Source organism: Triplophysa dalaica, chromosome 22 (genome assembly GCF_015846415.1).
Source record: "Triplophysa dalaica isolate WHDGS20190420 chromosome 22, ASM1584641v1, whole genome shotgun sequence".
In the NCBI taxonomy this organism is placed as follows: Eukaryota; Metazoa; Chordata; class Actinopteri; order Cypriniformes; family Nemacheilidae; genus Triplophysa; species Triplophysa dalaica.
The window spans coordinates 16,294,228-16,313,443 of NC_079563.1; the positions used below are offsets into that span (position 1 = coordinate 16,294,228).

Sequence of the window (19,216 nt, forward strand, 5' to 3'; positions counted from 1 at the left end):
CTATAGTGGGTACATCAGCTTCTCTTTCCTATTCCTCAACCCCACTGAGACCTAATGAACCTGTTAGACTGCAGCATGTGGATGTGAACAGAATAACTTTAATAATTAGACCCCTAACAGAGCGACACTAAAAAAATCTATATATTTCTCAGAAAGCTCAGCGACTGTTGTGTTTACTGGAAGGACACCACATTACCATAGTGTCATGATGGTTGGCAGGTTGATGAGACGAGCTTCTGTCACCGAATACTCTTCATTTTAAAATAATTCATTTAAAGTAATTAAGTCACATCCACAGATCAATATGCCACTACAGGATCCAGAGTAAATTTGTTTCTAGTAGCCGCATTTGAATCTCACTCCAGCTAGATTTATAAGCCATTAACATCTTTAATGAAGGGATGTTTTAAGCAAATTGGCTTCAGGCTGGCTTACAAGATGCTACAGTATAACCCATGATATACTAGCACATTTATGTGAATGTTTATTGATTTGTGTTACAAATTTAGGACACATTATTCAAGGGTTGCACAAATATTCAAGGCAGAGTTGTGTAGGTCATCCCAATATTTATTAAGTTTACATATGGTTATTATTTCCAACTGTTTGGTGTCAGGAATATTACAACACACAACACATTTGCTGACAAAAAAACAGACTCAGGATAAAATGATAATGATAAACAACAAACAAAATAACAGTTAATTTATACAGACAAAAAAACAGTAGAAGAATGCAACAGAGGTGAAAGGTTAAATATGTTTGTATCATAATGATCTTTATCTGAGTTTCAGACGCCGGATGTTTTCCTTAAACAACATACTTCTGCTTTCGCATTAAACATAAGCACATCAGGAAGTAGAATCACAAGAGTGATTAACACTTTTAAGTGGATATTTTCAAACACTACATTGAGATAATTGTTACATCTGTTTTTATCAAAAAATAACAAAAAGCATTTTAAAAGGAAATAGTATTGTATCGAAAAAAATCTATATACTAGGGGGAACCAAATCACCAAAAGACCACATTTTATTCCTGACAGCTGAAAGGCAAATTGCCATTTCACCTGTCATCCGCCACCCCCCGCCCCTGTCTACCCAAGACCCCCTCCCAAGGACAGTGCAGTTTATCTGACATGCATCTCCCTGCCCTAATGGCGCCATTGGGCCCGCTCAGAGCCAGGGCTGCCCTGCACGAGCATGGTTATGATTTCACCACATGTTTCTTCTTTTGGAACTTTCTGAACTGGGACTGGATGGCGACGGCAGCCTTCTCCGTCTCTGCGGCTCCCATGTCGATGTCAAAGTCTTCTGCGGGGACGTCCTTCTTGGACGGATCTGTAGGAAGGACATATTGTGTAATGAATAATATTGCATTTTTGTAACTATGGTTTTTGACTAAGTATGCCTTTTAAGACTTCCGTGCATTCTACTTTTTTAGGGTTGATTAGGTCGATACTACTTTTTCCTTTCCGATCCGATTTCGATATCTGAATTCTGCGTATCGGCCGATTCCGATTCTGATCCGATACTTGCACTGTTTTTCATGATCAAAGTAGACTTGCATATTTTAACTTTTATTGCCAGAGATGAATAGTTAAGCATGTTTACTTTCAAGTACATTTTAAACTATCTGTACTTTATCAGAGTACTTTGGACAAAAAATGCTTTCCTACAGTATGAATCACATCATACTTATTCCACTACAGTCCATAAATAAATTGTTTTTTTTTAAAATTTAAATCCATGAGTACATTAAAATCTACCATTTTCCTTTACTTAAGTATTTTTACTTAAAAGTATGATTTTTTTAAATGTAATTAAGTGCTGTATTAAACTTAAAAATACAAACAAAACAAAAATGTGGTCTCATAAAGCACAGATACTTACAAAATATTTAACAAATAAATCTCTGTTTATTACACAAAGCTATCACATTACAAAAGTGTCCAAACTCGCTCATGCACATCCTGGACACAAAATGATGCGCTTAATACATTCGCTTCTACGTTATTTAAAGTCATGCGCATTGGACGCAGAATGATGCGCTTAATGCACCCGCTTCACTCACGAGCATCCCGGATAGAGATGATCCTGTTGTCGCGGGGATCTTTGCTTCCCAAGTTCAAAACAGTTATAACACAAAGAGAATATATATGTTATGTGTTTAAATCATAGAAAATTGAATCCATCCTAAAGTTTAAAGTTATGTATGAATGACGCATAACATAGACCGCTTCCAGGGCTTGAATCTAATAACATTACACTCAGCGAGTACCGTCTCCGGCAAAATGTGTTTTAAACAAAACCACAGTCTACTAACTAGTGATTATTAAGAATATTGAAAACATTGGAACGAGAAACATCCTGACTGTTCCCGGACACACGCATGCTGGATTGAGATTGACAGATGACCGCACCAGCGGAGGTCAGAGTTTTATAATTATGCTATATTGGTTTATTCCTCGCATAAAGCTATCGAAATACATGACATCGAAAACAGTGCATGACAACGTTTATGGTTATTTCCTGATAGTTAGTCCTTTATGAAGCTTTATAGTAACATCCACGGGTATCGCAACGGATCGGACTAAAGAGAACCCGTCAGTCCGATACCCGATCCAGCTAAAAAGACCCGGATCGGCCTCAATTCCGATCCAGAGTATCGGATCGGTGCATCCCTTTGCTTTTACCTTGCTTTTGTGTTCACTCAGTATCTCATCGTTTACTAATAATCTTGTCATTCCCAATTTATATGATTTTCTACATTCAATTTCTTTTTTTGAGGGATGTTTAAAGGTCCAGTGTGTAATTTGGATTGCAGGATCTATTGAGGGAAATGCAATATAATATACATAACTTTTTCTTCCGAGGTTAATAAAATGAACTTAGAAAGAGATATTTCTATCTACATACACGGTGGGTCCCTTAATTCAGGAATTCGCCAGACAAACTGGTTTACAGAGCGCGTTTTATAAATATGTTATCTCCTTTGGCATAGAAGCAAAAACGTGTTGACATCCCCTGTCAGCCACCGTAGTGCTTTGAAAGTGAGGGTTATCAGTGGAGTGAGCAATTGGATGTAATTCGTAGCCTTATCGCTAGATGCTGCTAAATTTCATACACTGGACCTTTAAAAACCAATAGAAATAGAAATGCATTGTCTTAAAAATAGACCAAATTTTATAAGAAATGTCTTTTCTTTTAGCTCTATTTGAGCAGATCTGCGTTTTTTAGATTAGGTGTTACACTTACCTTCAAACATTATATAATTATACAGTATTGTTTACAAACATTACAGAGAGAAATACAAACAGATGAAACAAGTCGTCTTAAGATTTCTAGATATCACAAACACTGCAAAAAACGACTTTCTTAAAATACAAAAAATTATCTTGAATTGAGGTTTACCTTTTTCTTAGTAACTAAATTCAAAACTCCTTTTCGTAACCCACTGGCAGATTTTCTTTGCTTGTTTTAAGCAGAAATTCACTGAAATTTCATATTTGTTTGTCTAAAAACAAGACTTATTTTCTGAGGTCACCTTGCACATCAAGAAAATGAATCTTGATTCAAATTTGTAGACATTTGTACTGGAAAGCAAGACAAAAATACCGAGTAAGAAAGTATTTCTTTGCAGTGAAAGGAAGCCGGCAGTATAATTGCAGATTATAAAATTGTAAATGGTACCTTGTGCATCTGATGGCTTGCTGTTTACAGCTGATCCGGTTTCTTGTCTCTGTTAACAAATAAAAGATGAAACTAAGATTAACGTGCAAGATCCTTACCGGATCCAAAAGAACCATATCAACAAAACTGATGATACATTTACAACCTCACATACCCCTGATGTGTAATTAACTGATCAGAATTGAGCACTTCATGTCCTGAGTTAATAACTGAATGTACTGTGAACTTCAAACACTTGATGTGCTTTGATGCGGTAATGCTAAAGCAATCTTCTTCTTTTTTCCCCTGTGTGTGTGTGCTAATGTTTGTGCATGACTGTTTGTTCGCGTGTGTTTGTATATGTGTGTGTGTGCTTTTGGTTTTCTGCTGATAGCACTCTGTATGGATCTGGTTACAGTGGAAAGCGTGTCATTATATGCAGAAGGATTATTACACACACACACAGACACATTTTAATCATATTATTCCCTCTCTTTCTCTTCTTCTCTCTTAGTCTACCTCAATCAGTCCTCTCGTGTTCAGTTCTATCTTTGTCTTACAGACTCTGATAAACGTGTGGAATTTGCATAAGAATGTTTGGCAGGGGGTTGCCAAAGCTTATGATACAAACGGCTCGGTTATTTCTCCGCGTTAAAAAGCAGACGCACAGAAATAATCCTGCTGGATTGTGTGCCGTACAGTTTGTGGCTGTCGGTGGAACTGTGAAGGGCGCTGCTGCATAAATTACAGTCATTGGAAATGTCACACAGCGTCGAACACACAGAACACTTACTGTCACATTACACGATAAAAGGTTGAGAAATGAAATATGAATAAAAATGCAAGGCCAGATTTGACAAGCACAGTTTTTGTTTTTGATTTGATGTTTATCCTGAGAGTTCAGGAGGGATGTGTGAAGGACCTCATTATTCTTAAGCAAATATTGGCTGTAGGGTTAAGTGGTATCAAGAAGACGGGTGTTTTCATTCTCCAGAGCATTTGATAAGATAAAAAGGCCCCCTAAGTGCAAGATAGTATTTTAAAAATCAAAAAAATACATTTGAAATAAAATCAGGCATACAGGGCATTTTCTTGGTGAGCCAAATAAACCCAGTCCGCACGCGGACGGAACCGCTGGGCCACTATAGGCAAAGAAGTCTAAGGGCTCTTTTTTCTCCCAGTCCACCCCTGGCTCTTAAGTTTTGTCAATTTTCTGAAGCTAGGTACACAAAAATATGGAAATATAACCTATAACCCAATTCTAACCACACAACCCAACTCTATTTTTACTTGGGAAGTGGTGTGATGCAGTAAATCTGCAGAGAAACTCTCCTGTCTCTAATCCTGTTTATGTGAGGCGTAGCATCCGGCAGCATCAGTACCGGCGCTGTTACATCTCTCTGTCCTGACAGTCTCAAACCACAGAGCCTCAGAGCTAATGCCATTAAACTTGGATTATTACATTGGGCTCCAGGGAGCCACAAACAAACTCATTAATTGGAGTGAACTGTCAGTCAATTGTGTAGCACCGCTCAGAATGAAAATCGGTGTTTTTCATACTTTATACAGAAATAAGTAAAAAGGAGAGTTTTTCTTCAATTTATTTAGCTTATCAGTATAAACTTATTTTTTAAAGAGGTTAAAGGTCCAGTGTGTTACATTCTAGCGGTGAGGTTGCGAATTCCAACGGCTCACTCCACCCCTCCCATTCAAAGCACTACGGAGAATGACACTGTGCTAAGATGTTGTTGCGTTTTCTCTTCTTTGCTGAAAGATATAATGTATTTACGAAACACACTCTGTAGAGCAGTTTGTCCCTACAAAGAAACAACTACAGTAGAAACAACATGGTGAATTCCATGTGTATGTAGATAGAAATAGCTCATCCTAAGGTTAATAAAAACTTAAGCTTCATTATGTAAGGTCTTTATACACCTCTGAAGACATAGTTTTGTATATTACGTTGGACTTCTGTCAATAGGTTCTACAAAAAATACACAATGGACCTTTAGAATCAAAACATCATTTGAACTATGCAGACACATTTGTCAATGTATTTATCCATTGTAGATTTTCTCTTCCATTTAAAGTACTTTCAAGGCAAAGCTACATTTAGGATCCTGTTTAGTTCAAGTTTGTTTATTGTTTTTACAGGCACTTTTCTGAATAACCACACATTCAATTCAATGACAGATCCATTTGAATGTAAATACTGAAGTTTGTATTTATCTCATTAAAACATGTCAAGTACAACGTTGCAATACGTCAGCCAGAGTAGAATTCGCTTCTACGCTTCTAGCCTCACCATGAACACAGCAGCTAAATTACGAAGAGGCTTTACCAGCAAATCGGAGGACTGCAGTTACTGCTGTGTGTTTAGCTCACTCTGTTTGCAAGACCGAACGGTTCTGCTCTGATGAGCAGGGGTCTGCAGTAAGTTGCAGATGAGGTCATAATTCTTTGGGAAAGACCTGATCAGCAGAAAACGCCAGCAAGTGAAAGAAGAACGACCTTTCATCCGCTGAACCATAAATTAACTTTGAGAGCTAGCAATAATGCTGCCTTTCATTCCATTCGTATGTGGAATATTCTTAATATCGCCGACTGACCATATAGCGCTCTGTTCTACAATCCTCAGATAAAAATTTACTGTAATAAACTGTATATATATGAAAAAAGGGCTATACAAAGATCTTTTGCATGTGTATGTGTACAGGTATTGAATGTATCTTAGTGTCTGTCTCTATAAATGTTTGGTAAACCGTTTTTATAATATTTGAGTCGGAATATAAAGGGACACAGGTATGCCAAACATCTGTCTAAAATCATGGTGTGATGTTTTAAAGAGCCACTGAAGTGCCAAGAAATGTTTTTTTTTCACAGGCTTATTTTCTTATTTCTAAATGCAATTTTTGTCTGTTTGGAGCACACTAGTTTATCCTTAGCTAACAGATTTATACTGAAAGCCAAAAATCTTCTATTTTGATTTCATGAGGACTTAAATAACAATTTGCCATGAGGCATCCTCGGTCCAATGGGCCCACGTCCAAATGCTCATCTCTCTGTCCTACAGTACTGAGAGACAATGAGAGCATTCATTTGTTGAATTGCAAGAAAAGTAGAGAAGGTATAATGTTTAGAGAGATTGATTGTAGGATATAATTAGTTAATGTCTAAACACTGGCCACGTTTGGGATGGACAAGTGGTGAGCAGTGCGATTTTTACTTCCTTTTGTTCCCTCTTCAATGTCTCTCTCTCTCACCATATGTCTCTCTCACAATGTGGGTGTTCATAATGAACCGTGATGAAAACGCTAATCACAATCATCATCTTCCTAAGCTGCAGTGATGCAGGATTGGCAATGAAACCCGTATGTACGACACAGGGCAATTAAAATTTAAGGGAATGCAGCCATAAAAAAAGATTTCTATCTCTATGGACAGGAGCACCCATACCACAAAACAGCTGCATAAAAACTAAATAAAAAGTATGAACCGGAGCTTGGACATGCATATATCCTCCGAATGTAAAATACCCCCTTGAGTTTTGAGTGGCTTTGAGCAGATTTCTTCCAGGCCAGAGGCCACGTATGGTACGTCGTAAAAAAGTAGGAGTAAACCTTGACTCAAGTGTCACAAGGCATGCTGGACTTGTTCTTTTCTGCAAACGCAATGCAGAGCCCGACTTTGCAGCACAGTGCAGTGATTTTAACTTGATGCCACAAAGATGCCCAGAGCTCAGCACTCAGTGCCCTTCAGAGCAGAGCTTTGCGCTTCAACCCGACGCCACGGCAACATCCTTCTCCTCACTACTGAGACGCTTATTTCCACTGTCTGAGACAGCTGGATTCACTAATTAATATAAATGCGCTTTAAACCCCATGCAGACGAGCATTTAACCAAACGCTGACAACTTCCTCCTTGAAGGTGATTTATGGACTTTCTCATCGTTTCCAAAAGCACATTCTCGAATGCTTTTTATTAAAGAGCTTTTCAAACCAACAGTGAGGACAAATGATGCAGCTGATAGTTGTGATCTATTAAAATGCAAATGAAACATGCCCAAAGATTCGCTTGCATTTAAAGCGCAGCAGTGCAGCTCATTCAAATTCCTGTAATCTTCAACGAAAACTGTAGTCCATCTTTTTTATTCAAAGCCATTTGGAGAGCTATTTTTGTTTCTTTTGGCAGCTCAAGATCTCGAAGCGTGTTCCAAGCTGTTCTCAACATCTATTAAGAATTTAAGGGAGAAACACACAACTAGGCCACAGACGGCTAAAGAAGGAAAAAATAAAAACTCGGATCTAATGCGTCATATTTGAAGGCAAACAGATGCTCGGCTCCATGTAGGAGAGCAGCTTTTATTTGAGCGCCTCACCACCCAACCACACTGCAGGACGTAAATACAGAACCGGTGAAAGTGTGAAACCACATGCGGACGATTTTACAAATGAATATCTCCAAGCAGAGCTCGCTGTTGGATCAGATCGTGAGATATTTATGGCACAGAAACTTGTCACATTCCACGGTGTGTGGTGAGGAAAAGTAAACTTATCCTGATGGGAGTAAATAAGAATGAAATAATATCCTAGTGGAAACCCGGCTGAAATTCTAGCATAGAAATAAAAATTTACTCAACCAACCAATTCCATCAGCAAAATATTTCTGTTGTGCACAGTCAGAAACCCACACCCAGTTGAACCAGTTCAACCACTAGCAATTAAAAGGGTCAGTGTTTTTCTTTTTCTCAAGCACATATCTGCGAGTTGTAATAGAAGACGAATCACTTCTACTTCAGTGCAGAAGAATCTGTGTGATTTATAGTATCATCTGCAGGGATGTCCCTATTGCCGATGAAACACTCTGTTCCAGAATGTTGCACATCATTGCTATCATTCCCTATGCCTAATGAATAAACATTACAGAGGGATTTAATAAGGGAGGATTAAAAGAAAAACAAAGCAAGATATGATAAGAGTTACTGACACTTGGGGAAACAGGTGCCAATGATTGACAGCTGATTTTTTTAAATGGGCAGGTGATGTGAGAAGAAGTTGGATGAGACATATTGTAGCATGATTGTCTTTGATGTTAATAAATAAAAGGAATCTTTTCAAATAAAATAGCGCATTATGTTGTAAGGGTCTGTTATATCCAAAATTGGGTTTTCTTAGGGGATTTTTTTTGGTACACTCTACAGTTAAATTAATTTAGAGTGTCGGATTTTTAGACTCACAGTTCTTTGGGCACACAAACTGAATTTAATTTGGAACCTTAAATGGCCATATTGAAAATAATTGTATTTGAATGTTTTCTTCTTACTCAGATTTCTTCCATTATTGCTTTAAAAGTATATTAATGATACAAGAATGATACAGAGTCTAAGCTATACAAATGGCAACTTAAACAACTTAAAACAGTATTATAATATGCTCACTTCTCTTTCCACCAGCCTGCACTTTAGTAAAAATTTTGCAATAGTGGAATCTATTTTTCCAGCTGAGATAATCCAAGCAAAACTAATGACGTGGAGCGCATGCACTCCTCATCAAATATTTAGCGTCATTAATGGTGCGGCAGTCCGCATGTGGGTGCATCCCACCATGCGCCTGCTTTTCCCTCCATCAGAAGAGCCCCCCAGCCTCCCTCTGAGCAGAGAATTTCATGGCATAGTTCTTTGGCCAGTAAGATTGTACTGTTCAATAAAATGAAAGCGAATGGGGACTTAAAATTCTGCATAACATCTCTTATTGTGTTCAACAGAAGAAAGAATGTCATATGGTTCCACCCATCCACTCCTGAGCCTTGAGTCGAAACCTTCCTTATGGACTCTTTAATGGTCTATTTTCTCTCGATCTAATCCTCCTCTTGCCCTAATATGCCTTCTTCTTTTCATTCATTCCCTTTTCTATCCCGTTCAGTAACATTCTCCTTTCGGATCGGCTGCAGGGATTACCGTTCAGCTGCTGAGGTTGGGCAGAGAGCTGGAGTCAAGACTCACTATGGCAGTTTAGGGGGATTACTGAAGATCCGAGCGAAATCTGTGTGTGCTGTCAGAATGATTACGGTTGGAGAGCGTGATATACAGCAGACACATTACAGTGGACATAATTCATCACAGGTTCTGCGTCTGATATTATCGGGTGGGCTTAGAGATAGAAGACCCATTTCACGGGGTTTAAAATGGAGTGGGTCACAGCTAACATTATATTTCACAATGTAGGGCAGCATGAAGATGTCTACACCGTCACGTGTAGCCAATGTACGTTTGTTTAAACCATTCGCATAATAATTGTTTTGGAAAATAATTGTATAGGCATGTACGTTTGCTGTCCAAAAAAAAAATTCTGACACCTTTGACACATTGTATGTAATAAACTAGAAAATATATTGCCAGTTAGGCTATTTATTTAAAAATATTAATTTATGGGGTTAGTTTAAAGGGATAGTTCACCCAAAAAATTCACATTTTGTCATCATTTATTCAACCTCATGTCATTCAAAGCCTGTATAACTTTCTTTCTTCTGCGGAACCCAAAAGAAGATATTTTGAGAAATGTCTCAGTGGTTTTGTGTTCATACAATAAAAGTCAATGTTGTTTGGTTACAAACGTTCTTTAAAAAATGTCTTTTGTGTTCTGCATAATAAAGTCACACAGTTTTGGAATGACAAGAGGTTGAGTGAATGATGAAAGAATTTTCCTTTTTGGATGAACTTTCCCTAACCCAGAATATCTCTTTAAGAACTAATGAACTCATTCTTCCGGTATCCTTAAGAACTGCATCTGAGAATTGCTGTTCTGTCAAATTCGCTCAGCAATGTTCTCCAACAGCGGGTGTAATAGACTCCTTTAATCTGCAAATTGGGGATCAAAAAGTTGAGATGGATGTAGTCAGCCAACCATCCTTCTCCTGGTCCACTTTCCGTGAATCAATAGTAAAGCCTTCAGACTTCCAGCCTGTTCCGAAGAGAGAACGGTGCAAATCCCTTTCTGCCATTAATGGCTTCAGGATCTGACAGGCGGTTCAATATAGTGTACACATTGCTGAGACATCAGGGAAACAGTGGAATGCTGAGTTGCAGGAGACTCCTGCGATTTTGCGCTCGACTCCTCTGAGGGCAACCGACCAAGGAAATAAACAGTAAATCTGCTCCTCGCAATGCGGGACGCGTGATCTAGTGCAGCGCTGTCGGATGTTTAATGCGGCGAGAGAGATATGAAGATATAAACGGGCAGGAGGGAAGATGCCGCGTGCCCGGACTTCGTTCAGGGGGGTTGTTGTTTACCCGCGTGTCCCGTGAAGTCTGGTTTCCCCAGCGCGCACAGCCGAACGCACATTTCCTCTTTATCCGTGTGGAAGATGCAGAAGCGCTGGGCCGTAATGTATAAAAATCAATTGTCAGGCCTGATTACATTCAGCATTTCCACCTCGAGGGCCAGAAGTTGCTTTTGATCTCCATCAAGTTCTTAAGGCAGCACATAGAGCTGCTCAGTTCATATGCTTCTCATAACCACCATGCAGATCGAGAGTGTTCGCTTAGATTGTCGAGGGTAATCTTGTTACTTTGTGTTAAGATTTTTAAAAGATTGAGTCTGATGGTACGCCTTTTTGCTGGGTCTTGTGAAATTTACATGCGACATAAATTCACCGGCGAATGAAAAGAGAACAAATGTTTTGCAAAATGATGTAAACATATTATTAGGCCTTCATTTTATTGTTTTGAAGCCAATTTAGTTTTGTTCATGAGGAGACAGGCTTGAATGAGAAAACTACATTACCCATAATTCTTTGTGTCAGCTTCCTTTGCTTCATTTTGTTGCATTAGTGTAAAAAATATTCATGTCTTTGATTGCGAGTGAAATTTATTTTTTATTCCAATCAAAAATCACATCCCATGGTATGACTAATTATGATCAAACTCATACAGCGGGTTGAATTGCAGTAGATTTATGCCAGATGTCAGAACATGTCCCCAGTCATTAGTCCAGAACAAAATCCATCCTGTTACATAATCCAACATGGCAACAAAAGTCATGTACAAATCGGCTTAATATCTCTGTATGGACAGTGTTTCAATCTCTGCCCTCCAAATCGGGACCGTCTTGATTTTAGTCCCAATGTCTCATTCTGTAGTTTGGAAATGTCAGAGATACCCTTTTGTTTATCCAAGAAACTGTATTTGTTTTTTCCGAAATGATAGAAAGCTCAAGGTAGAAAGTGATTGTTCGACTCCAAATTGTCATGAATTTTATTAAATCCCTGATTTATTTGTCTGATCACTTTACTTTCGGTCTCTGTTTAAACTAAACTGCAATATCTAATCGATTCACTGTCAAGAATCTGAATTAAAGTACAAGAAATTACACAAACATAGTTATAAATGCAAACGTAGACAAGTCTCATCTAATTCAGGCACACTTTTGAGAGCTATTTTTTTCTGTGCTCTCATTAAATATTCCACTTCACATTTAATCTACATATCACACGCTCATTAATAACAGGCGAGGTGGTGTTAGCACACTGTCTTGTTATGAACATCTAATGAGAACCTTTTTATTATAAAGAGGACCCTACTTACCCACACCAATGACTTAACATCAGACAGATGGAAATTCTGGCAATATTTGAGGACGTGCAAAGCTCTTAAGTATGTCTCAGACTGTCTTGGATCAATCGTTTTAAAAAGCATTTTAGGAGGAGGCCATGGGAATTGTTCATTTGGCTTCTCCGAGAGGCGAATGTCCTGGTGTAACGGGTTAAGGGAAGATCTTTAATAATTCAGGGACTGTTCCATACTCTGCACCTGGGAGTTTCCTATTATGCTCCAACATTTCTGGATTCCAAAGCTGCCATGTCTTCATTCTGTTTAGTTATCTGATCAAAATACTTATCAGTCATCAGATTTTTCTGAGGATGCGAAGTATGCTACAGAATAAGCTTGGTTGAGGCGTTTGGTCAATATAAGCTTTTTATAAAGAGATCATTTATAAAACATCCCAACTCGTTCTGACCGTGCTCTCCCGCAAAAGGATGCTGCAGTGGGTCGGCGCGCGGTAAACGCGTGCGCGCGCTCAGCATCAAAGGGAAGACGCGCGCGCGCGCTTCTGGCATCTCGAGCGCTTCCAGGCAGATGCGTCCGCGTGTTCGAGTTTTATAGTCAAACCAGTTTTTTTATTGAGAGAACGCATTCACATGTTGAAAACATGGTCAGCTCTGAAACAGTCCGCGGGAAATATTTACATTTATGCGTTTGGCAAATGCTTTTATCCATCACAATACTATACAATTATCATTATTTGTGGGGACCGAACCCAGAACCTTTCACGCCGATAACGCAATGCGCGTGTGTAAATGTAACACGTTCGATGTGGCGGTACACTATATACACTAAACTGCAACAAAAACAACGGTTTTGTACGCGCGTCTTATATAAAACAACATCGATTCATAAACGATTGCATAAAATCTGAATTAAAAAAAATATCATATGAACTGTAAAGCACCCCACGAAGTCAGTCGAGATTAATGTCACAGTCTAGAGTGACAGCTGTCATTTGTGGCATCGCGATCATAATGCTGATTTGACAATCCACCAGCGCGCGCAAACGCAACATGATCGTAACGTCGCTCATTTTTGTTTTTGCGAAACATGTTGATCTAATGAACGGACGGTATTTCCGTCTAAAAACAGAAAATATCAAACTGCTCATGATGAAAACGCGCTGAAACTCAACAAATGTCCGTAATTTTCTAAGCACAATTCAATGCATTGTCTTAACGTTGCCACTTACACTTCCGTCCGTTGAGCTGAAAGAGAATCTCCATTTAGGGAAACCCGTTACCTCATTTCTGAAGCGTTCCCCTGTAACAGTAGTGGGAATGTTAAGAGGGGAGCTCACCTCACTCATGGTGGAAGATGAAGGTGATGTTGTTGGGTGTATATTCGTCAGGAGAGCAGCAGTGATGCAGTCCTCTAGTCCGTGCGCTGCGTGGGTTTGTGCGCCTGCTGGAGTTTTATACTTGGAGCTCCAACTCCCTTTCATGTCATCACGTTTGCACCAAACCAATGAAAAGCTGCCGGTGACAACCGTTCTAATGTCACCAGTTCAATCTGCTGAAAAATTACAGAAGCGCACCATTGCAGGCTTTGGGATTGTATGGAAATGTAGGTTCAAAATCATACATTTTTGTATCTATATATTATAAATAGACTTTGATCCATTGAATCCACCTTGTTTATATTTTATATATGGCTATATATATTGGCGATATTGACCTACAAATATGTTAACAACCTTCGATGCATTAACATTAGCACATCTTGTTTACACCATAGCCTATATATGTATTGTATAAACTAAAATTGTTGAATGCATATATGTAAGCCTTGAACGGCTAATGTAAATTCTATTCATCAAAGAAACGTGGCAGATTTTGTAAACCTCATTAAGTGGCTGCCAAGCAAAGACCCCAGTGAGATGTATTTAGTATTCAGTTTGCACCTCTGTGCCTTAAAGCAGAAATTAGTTGGTTTAAGGCAGGTATTCCCTCTATATTCTGAGAGCAGCGCTGTGTGCTTATGCACCTGGATACAGACACGGCATCTCCCAGCATTCAGATTCCAAGGCAACAGCTTCAATGCAGCAGTGGTTCTTGGCATATGGGCTTTGGATCAATGTAATCTTTAAAACAGAAGCGGGGAGATGCCTCCTCAGCAAAAGACCATAAGTTCCTGCCCTGCTGAAAAGACAAGAGCAGCCAATAATTGCAGGAGATTTGAATTTCTAGGCTTCTTTGCTGCTTGAATGAATGTGTTTGGCATGTTTCTGCAGATCGCCCAGTCGTGTTCATGAACGTGAATAGCGTCTTGGGTTTAATACATGCGGCTTTAAGCTCTGCACACTTTCTGGGAGCATTCCTGCCACCCACAAACTAACACAATTTCAAATCATTTTCGGCTGCAGATTCACACAGCGCCTGTATAATCGCTGAGCAGCGAGTTTGATTATCACAGATGTTATCGTTGCTCTCAACAGATGAGCTCCATTTAACACAAGCTATTTCTTTGGTGCCATGGAGTGATGCAGCTACATTCAAGTCGTGTAATTGTATGGCGGATTTCTCATCTCTTTATCCTTTTGTAATGTTTTCACGTTTAAAGTCTGATAAATCAATTGATTGTCTTCCTTCACGCTTAAAAGAGAACATTCACTTTAGACAGTTTAATTGAAAATACAAAGGTATTTTCACTAGTTCACTCCAAACCAGTAGAACCAGTCTGTTCAGGGCACGTGTCACCATGAATTTGATGATAAACTTGAGATAACGTTTGATCCTGCTGTGTTGAATAAAACCATCTCTGTTTTTGCATTCTAGCATTTTAATTCAAATCACATCTTTCTTGAAGGTCACCGCTCCCCTTTTACATAAGACAATGTGCTCCTCTTTCACATAAGACAATTGTGCTCAAGACTGTATTTTTGGTCTTTCCTGAATAAACAATGCGGCCCATTTTTAATGGTGCTGCCTGGTGTCATATAATGTCTCCGCTGCCCCCGAGCTACGAGTTAGATGTCTGATAATGACCCACGCTGCCTCAGAGTTACATTGCAACACTTTAGTTGGATCTGCCTGCTGCTTTCCCCCAAAAATGAAAATTCTGTCATCATTTACTCCCCCTCAAGTTGTTTTAAGCCTGTATGAATTTTGTTGTTTTGCTAAACAGGAAAAAAGATATCTGGAACAATGTTTATATCCAAACAGTTCTAGGTCACTATTGACTTCTATAGTAGGAGAAAAAATTGTCATGGTAGTCAATGGTGCCCCATAATTGTTTTGCCTCACTCATTCTTAAAAATATGTTATTTTGTGTTATACATAACAAATACATGTATGAATGTTTAAAACAACTTGAGGGTGAGTAAATGATGACAGAATTTTCATTTTTGGGTGAACTTTCCTGCTTTATGTTGTGTATTGTGTCCTATTAGAAACAGACCTCTGGCAGAAATACCACACAACTGCTTATATTCAAGGGGATGTTTAATTAAAGTTTACTTCTTGTGATTACTTTTCAACTGTTCTTTACACAGACGGGCCTTTGAGAATGCGTAAACGTTAATTAAGGCCCTTGCTGATAGACTATCAATGACCATTAACAGAACGCTGTGAATCATCTCCAATGCATTGTTGGCACAGAAACTGCCTACACAGAAATGAGCGCAGGAGGAGGGGGACGTGTTCATTGCTATTGATGCGGCTCGGACCTTCGAGCATTTGAAACCTGTGACTAAGAGAGGAAACCCCTCTCAAAGATGCCCTCTGATCGTCTATTGTTAGTATGCCTTGCTAATACAAGCATCACCACTTGTATTGTTCATACTTACGCTATGTCCTAACCAACATCCAGTTTTGAGTTTATCTGTGCATGCTTACAATGACATGATAAGTTAAATGTACAGTTTTAAGGAGCAGGCATCTGGACCAATTCGATTTTAGAGTGGGCGGGGCTAGCCAGCATAACATCAGAAGTAGAAAACAATGAGAACATGACAATCTTCATCTGTTTATGTACACTTTAGATGTTTGACATTAATGATGTTGTGACATTTCTTCATAAGAAAGACACATATGAGATTGTTTTAATATTTCAATTTTTCCTGGACAAGCAATCAAATGAAGAGCTAACGGAAACTTTTGTTTAAAGGGACAGTTCTCCCACAAATGAAAATTCTGTTTTCATTTTCTCACCTTCGAGTTGTTCCAAATCTATATAAATGTCTTTGTTCTGACACAGAGAACGATATTTGAAGAATGCTTGTAACAGTTCTTGGCCACCATTGACCATGTAAAATTTGTTCTGTTGTACACAAATTAAGATATTTTGAAGAATGTAAAGCAAACAGTTCTGGGGCACCCTTGGAATTTTTCCTACTAGGGTAGTCAATGGTGGCCAAGAACTGTTTGATGAAATGTTTTGGTTAACAATTGCCTCATTTATCTCTGTTCTCATGTCTTCTAAGCAATTTTAGAAGGAAGATGAGAGTCAGTTGATACATAAAAAAAACACAACAGAAAACCTCCACAAATCTCCTTTCAGAGCAACTTCCGACCTGTACATTTTTTTCTCTAAGTTATTCTAAATGACTTGATGGTAACGGTGAAATTTGAATAAGCCTTCGTTAGAAATGAAAGGCAAAAATGAGGGAATTGTACTGTATGAGGTAACCTGCTGAGATGAGAGAAAATCTCGACCGCGGTCCATTTGCTTGTGTTTATTGGACTAGAAATTTACCATCATTTTAATTTATCTCTTAATTCAAATGTTTCTATTTAAACTAATTTATTCAAGCCACAGTGCATGAACAGTTATGTTGCACACAACATCTATGCTATTAAAATATGTAAGCTTAAATCTAAAATCTACCTTTAGTAAATCGATATAAATACGATTAACATTAATTTGTCTCCTTTTAGTGCTTATGAAAATTTTCGGAATGAATTGAAGGAGCATTAGTTATTTGGACAGCATTTCACCATAGTGAGTCAAATTCTTATCCATAAAGCAATTTTCGAGCTCAGAATTGAATCTTAAGGCATAATTTGATTATGAAGAATCTGTCATTGACGTCATCCCGCTAATAAATTCATTTGCGAGGTCCTGCTGATCAGTGTAGATTTTTTAATGTGACGCACAAAAATAGCACAACATTTTTAATACTACGCTCAGAGTTGAGTTTTAAACGCTTGCCCCATGCAGCACAACAGAAGCATTTACTTACAGAGAGAGGAATAAAGATAGCTTTGCTACTGTCCAGAGGCTCTATTGTAAAAATCATGGTGTAGATAAACAGTGTCAAAAGCTTCTAGCAAAGGTGACAATATTTCTTCTCCAGTCATTAGCTCAAGTAGTCTCGCCTAAGAACATGCTTTGTCTTCTGGCAAAACCACCCGCTTGTCAAGTTTTTGAGGTTGCCATCTTTCCGTCTGGTCCTCCAGAACATAAGGGCGCATCATTAACTTCAATAATGCCTTTAGGAAAATCTCCTTCAGGACTATGCAGACAGATAAACTGTGAAGTCTGGCTGACCTTTACAATTCTCATGATCATTTGCTTCAAGATTGGACAGCCATTTAGACCAACTGAATTGAACAACTAATTCTGAGAGATTGTGAATAGTGAGCCAAGCATTGTAAGGGCTTCTCATCTGCCCTTGATAACACAAAGAACTTATTAATGAATAAATATTTCATAGCAGCACCTTAAAAAGTCCATGTTTGTTGGGCTGAAGGCTTTTAAAAAAAGAGTTTTGCTTTAATGGCTGTTTTGGGGTGTTTTTGGGTGCTGTGCTTTGATATAAGCACAGCAATTCAAATTCATTATCATAGTCCAATTAGAGTAAGATACAGTGATTGTGTTTTGTGGATGTTTAGGATTAAAGAACCAAAAGAAGATACTTGGAGAAATGTCTGTGGTTTGGGTCCATATAATAAAAGTCAATGTAGGTCATTGTTGTTTGGATACCAACATACTTCGAAATATCATTTTTTGTGTTCTGCAGAAGAGAGAAAGTCATATAGGTTTGGAATGGCATGAGGTTGAGTAAATGATGAAAAGTTCACATTTTGAGGTGAACTATCCCTTTAAATCTCATGCCCCATTGACTTCCACGGTATTTATTTTGCCTACTGTGGCAGTAAATGGAGAATGAGATCTGACATTCTTCCAAAAGTCTTCCTGTATTCTGCAGAACAAATAAATGTATACAGGTTTGGAACCATCTTAAAGGGTGAGCAAATGATGACCGAATATTCATTTTTGGGTGAAGTATCCCTTTAACATTGTTTTGTGGACATTTAGAACCCTAGTATTCAATCTGATACTGTGGTTGTCGTTGTTTTTGGAAAGGTTCTCCCTAACATTACGTTTCATGCCAGAATCAAACTGGAAACGTTCTATTTCTGTGTGGTTTTTAAGGTACACAGAGTTGGTTACATAACTGTAAGTCTTTGGTGTGGCCGTAATGAGTGGGAGAATATCAGCTGCTTGGCCAGCACAGATCTGGGTGGAATGATGCGTGAGGAAGAGGAAGATTCTACAGTTTATAACAAGCCATGAGGGAATAGATGCCAGCATACAGCTGGCCATTAACTCAGCTTTATTTATTTATTTATTAACATTCATTATTTTTTTAAGGGAAAAGATGAAAGAGGGCTAATATTCACACACTGCCTGCAGAGCTCTTGACTGAGAATGTGAGGTGTGTACAGCAGCGGGATATTTTACCAAAGGAGCATTTTAAAAAGAACCATGACAGTCTGAAAGCTAGCAGCACTCTTGGAAAAGCATGAAGATCTCCTTTAATTTTGGCTTGTCTTTATTTTTGTGGCTTGTGAAAAAGTGCAAAATGCTTAATTCAGTGTGTTTGCTTTGGAAGGTGTTGAATAAAAACAAATACTGTGCTTATACAAGCTACAAGTGATAGGTCACCCTAAAAAAGAAGATATTTTGAGAAATGTCTCAGTGGTTTTGTATCCAGACA

The 19,216-nt window shown here is 38.5% G+C and overlaps 1 protein-coding gene across 1 annotated transcript; it reads right to left on the reverse strand.

The window, feature by feature from the left end:
* Positions 1 to 549: 549 nt before the first annotated feature.
* pcp4a (Purkinje cell protein 4a) lies at positions 550 to 13,717 on the reverse strand. The gene is made up of 3 exons (XM_056736016.1): positions 13,574 to 13,717; positions 3,693 to 3,741; positions 550 to 1,340 (listed from the first exon to the last, which is right to left on the reverse strand). Exons 1-3 carry the CDS (start codon positions 13,715 to 13,717, stop codon positions 1,207 to 1,209), a joined length of 327 nt encoding a protein of 108 aa, XP_056591994.1. The 3' UTR covers positions 550 to 1,206.
* Between the last annotated feature and the right edge of the window lie 5,499 nt (positions 13,718 to 19,216).

Coding starts and splice junctions, on each gene's coding strand:
- pcp4a (XM_056736016.1), bottom strand. CDS start 13,717: ATGAAAGGGAGTTGGAGCTCCAAGTATAAAACTCCAGCAGGCGCACAA. Junction 3,742..13,573: donor CATCTTCCACCATGAGTGAG/GTGAGCTCCCCT, acceptor ATTTGTTAACAG/AGACAAGAAACCGGATCAGC. Junction 1,341..3,692: donor CAAGCCATCAGATGCACAAG/GTACCATTTACA, acceptor TCCTTCCTACAG/ATCCGTCCAAGAAGGACGTC.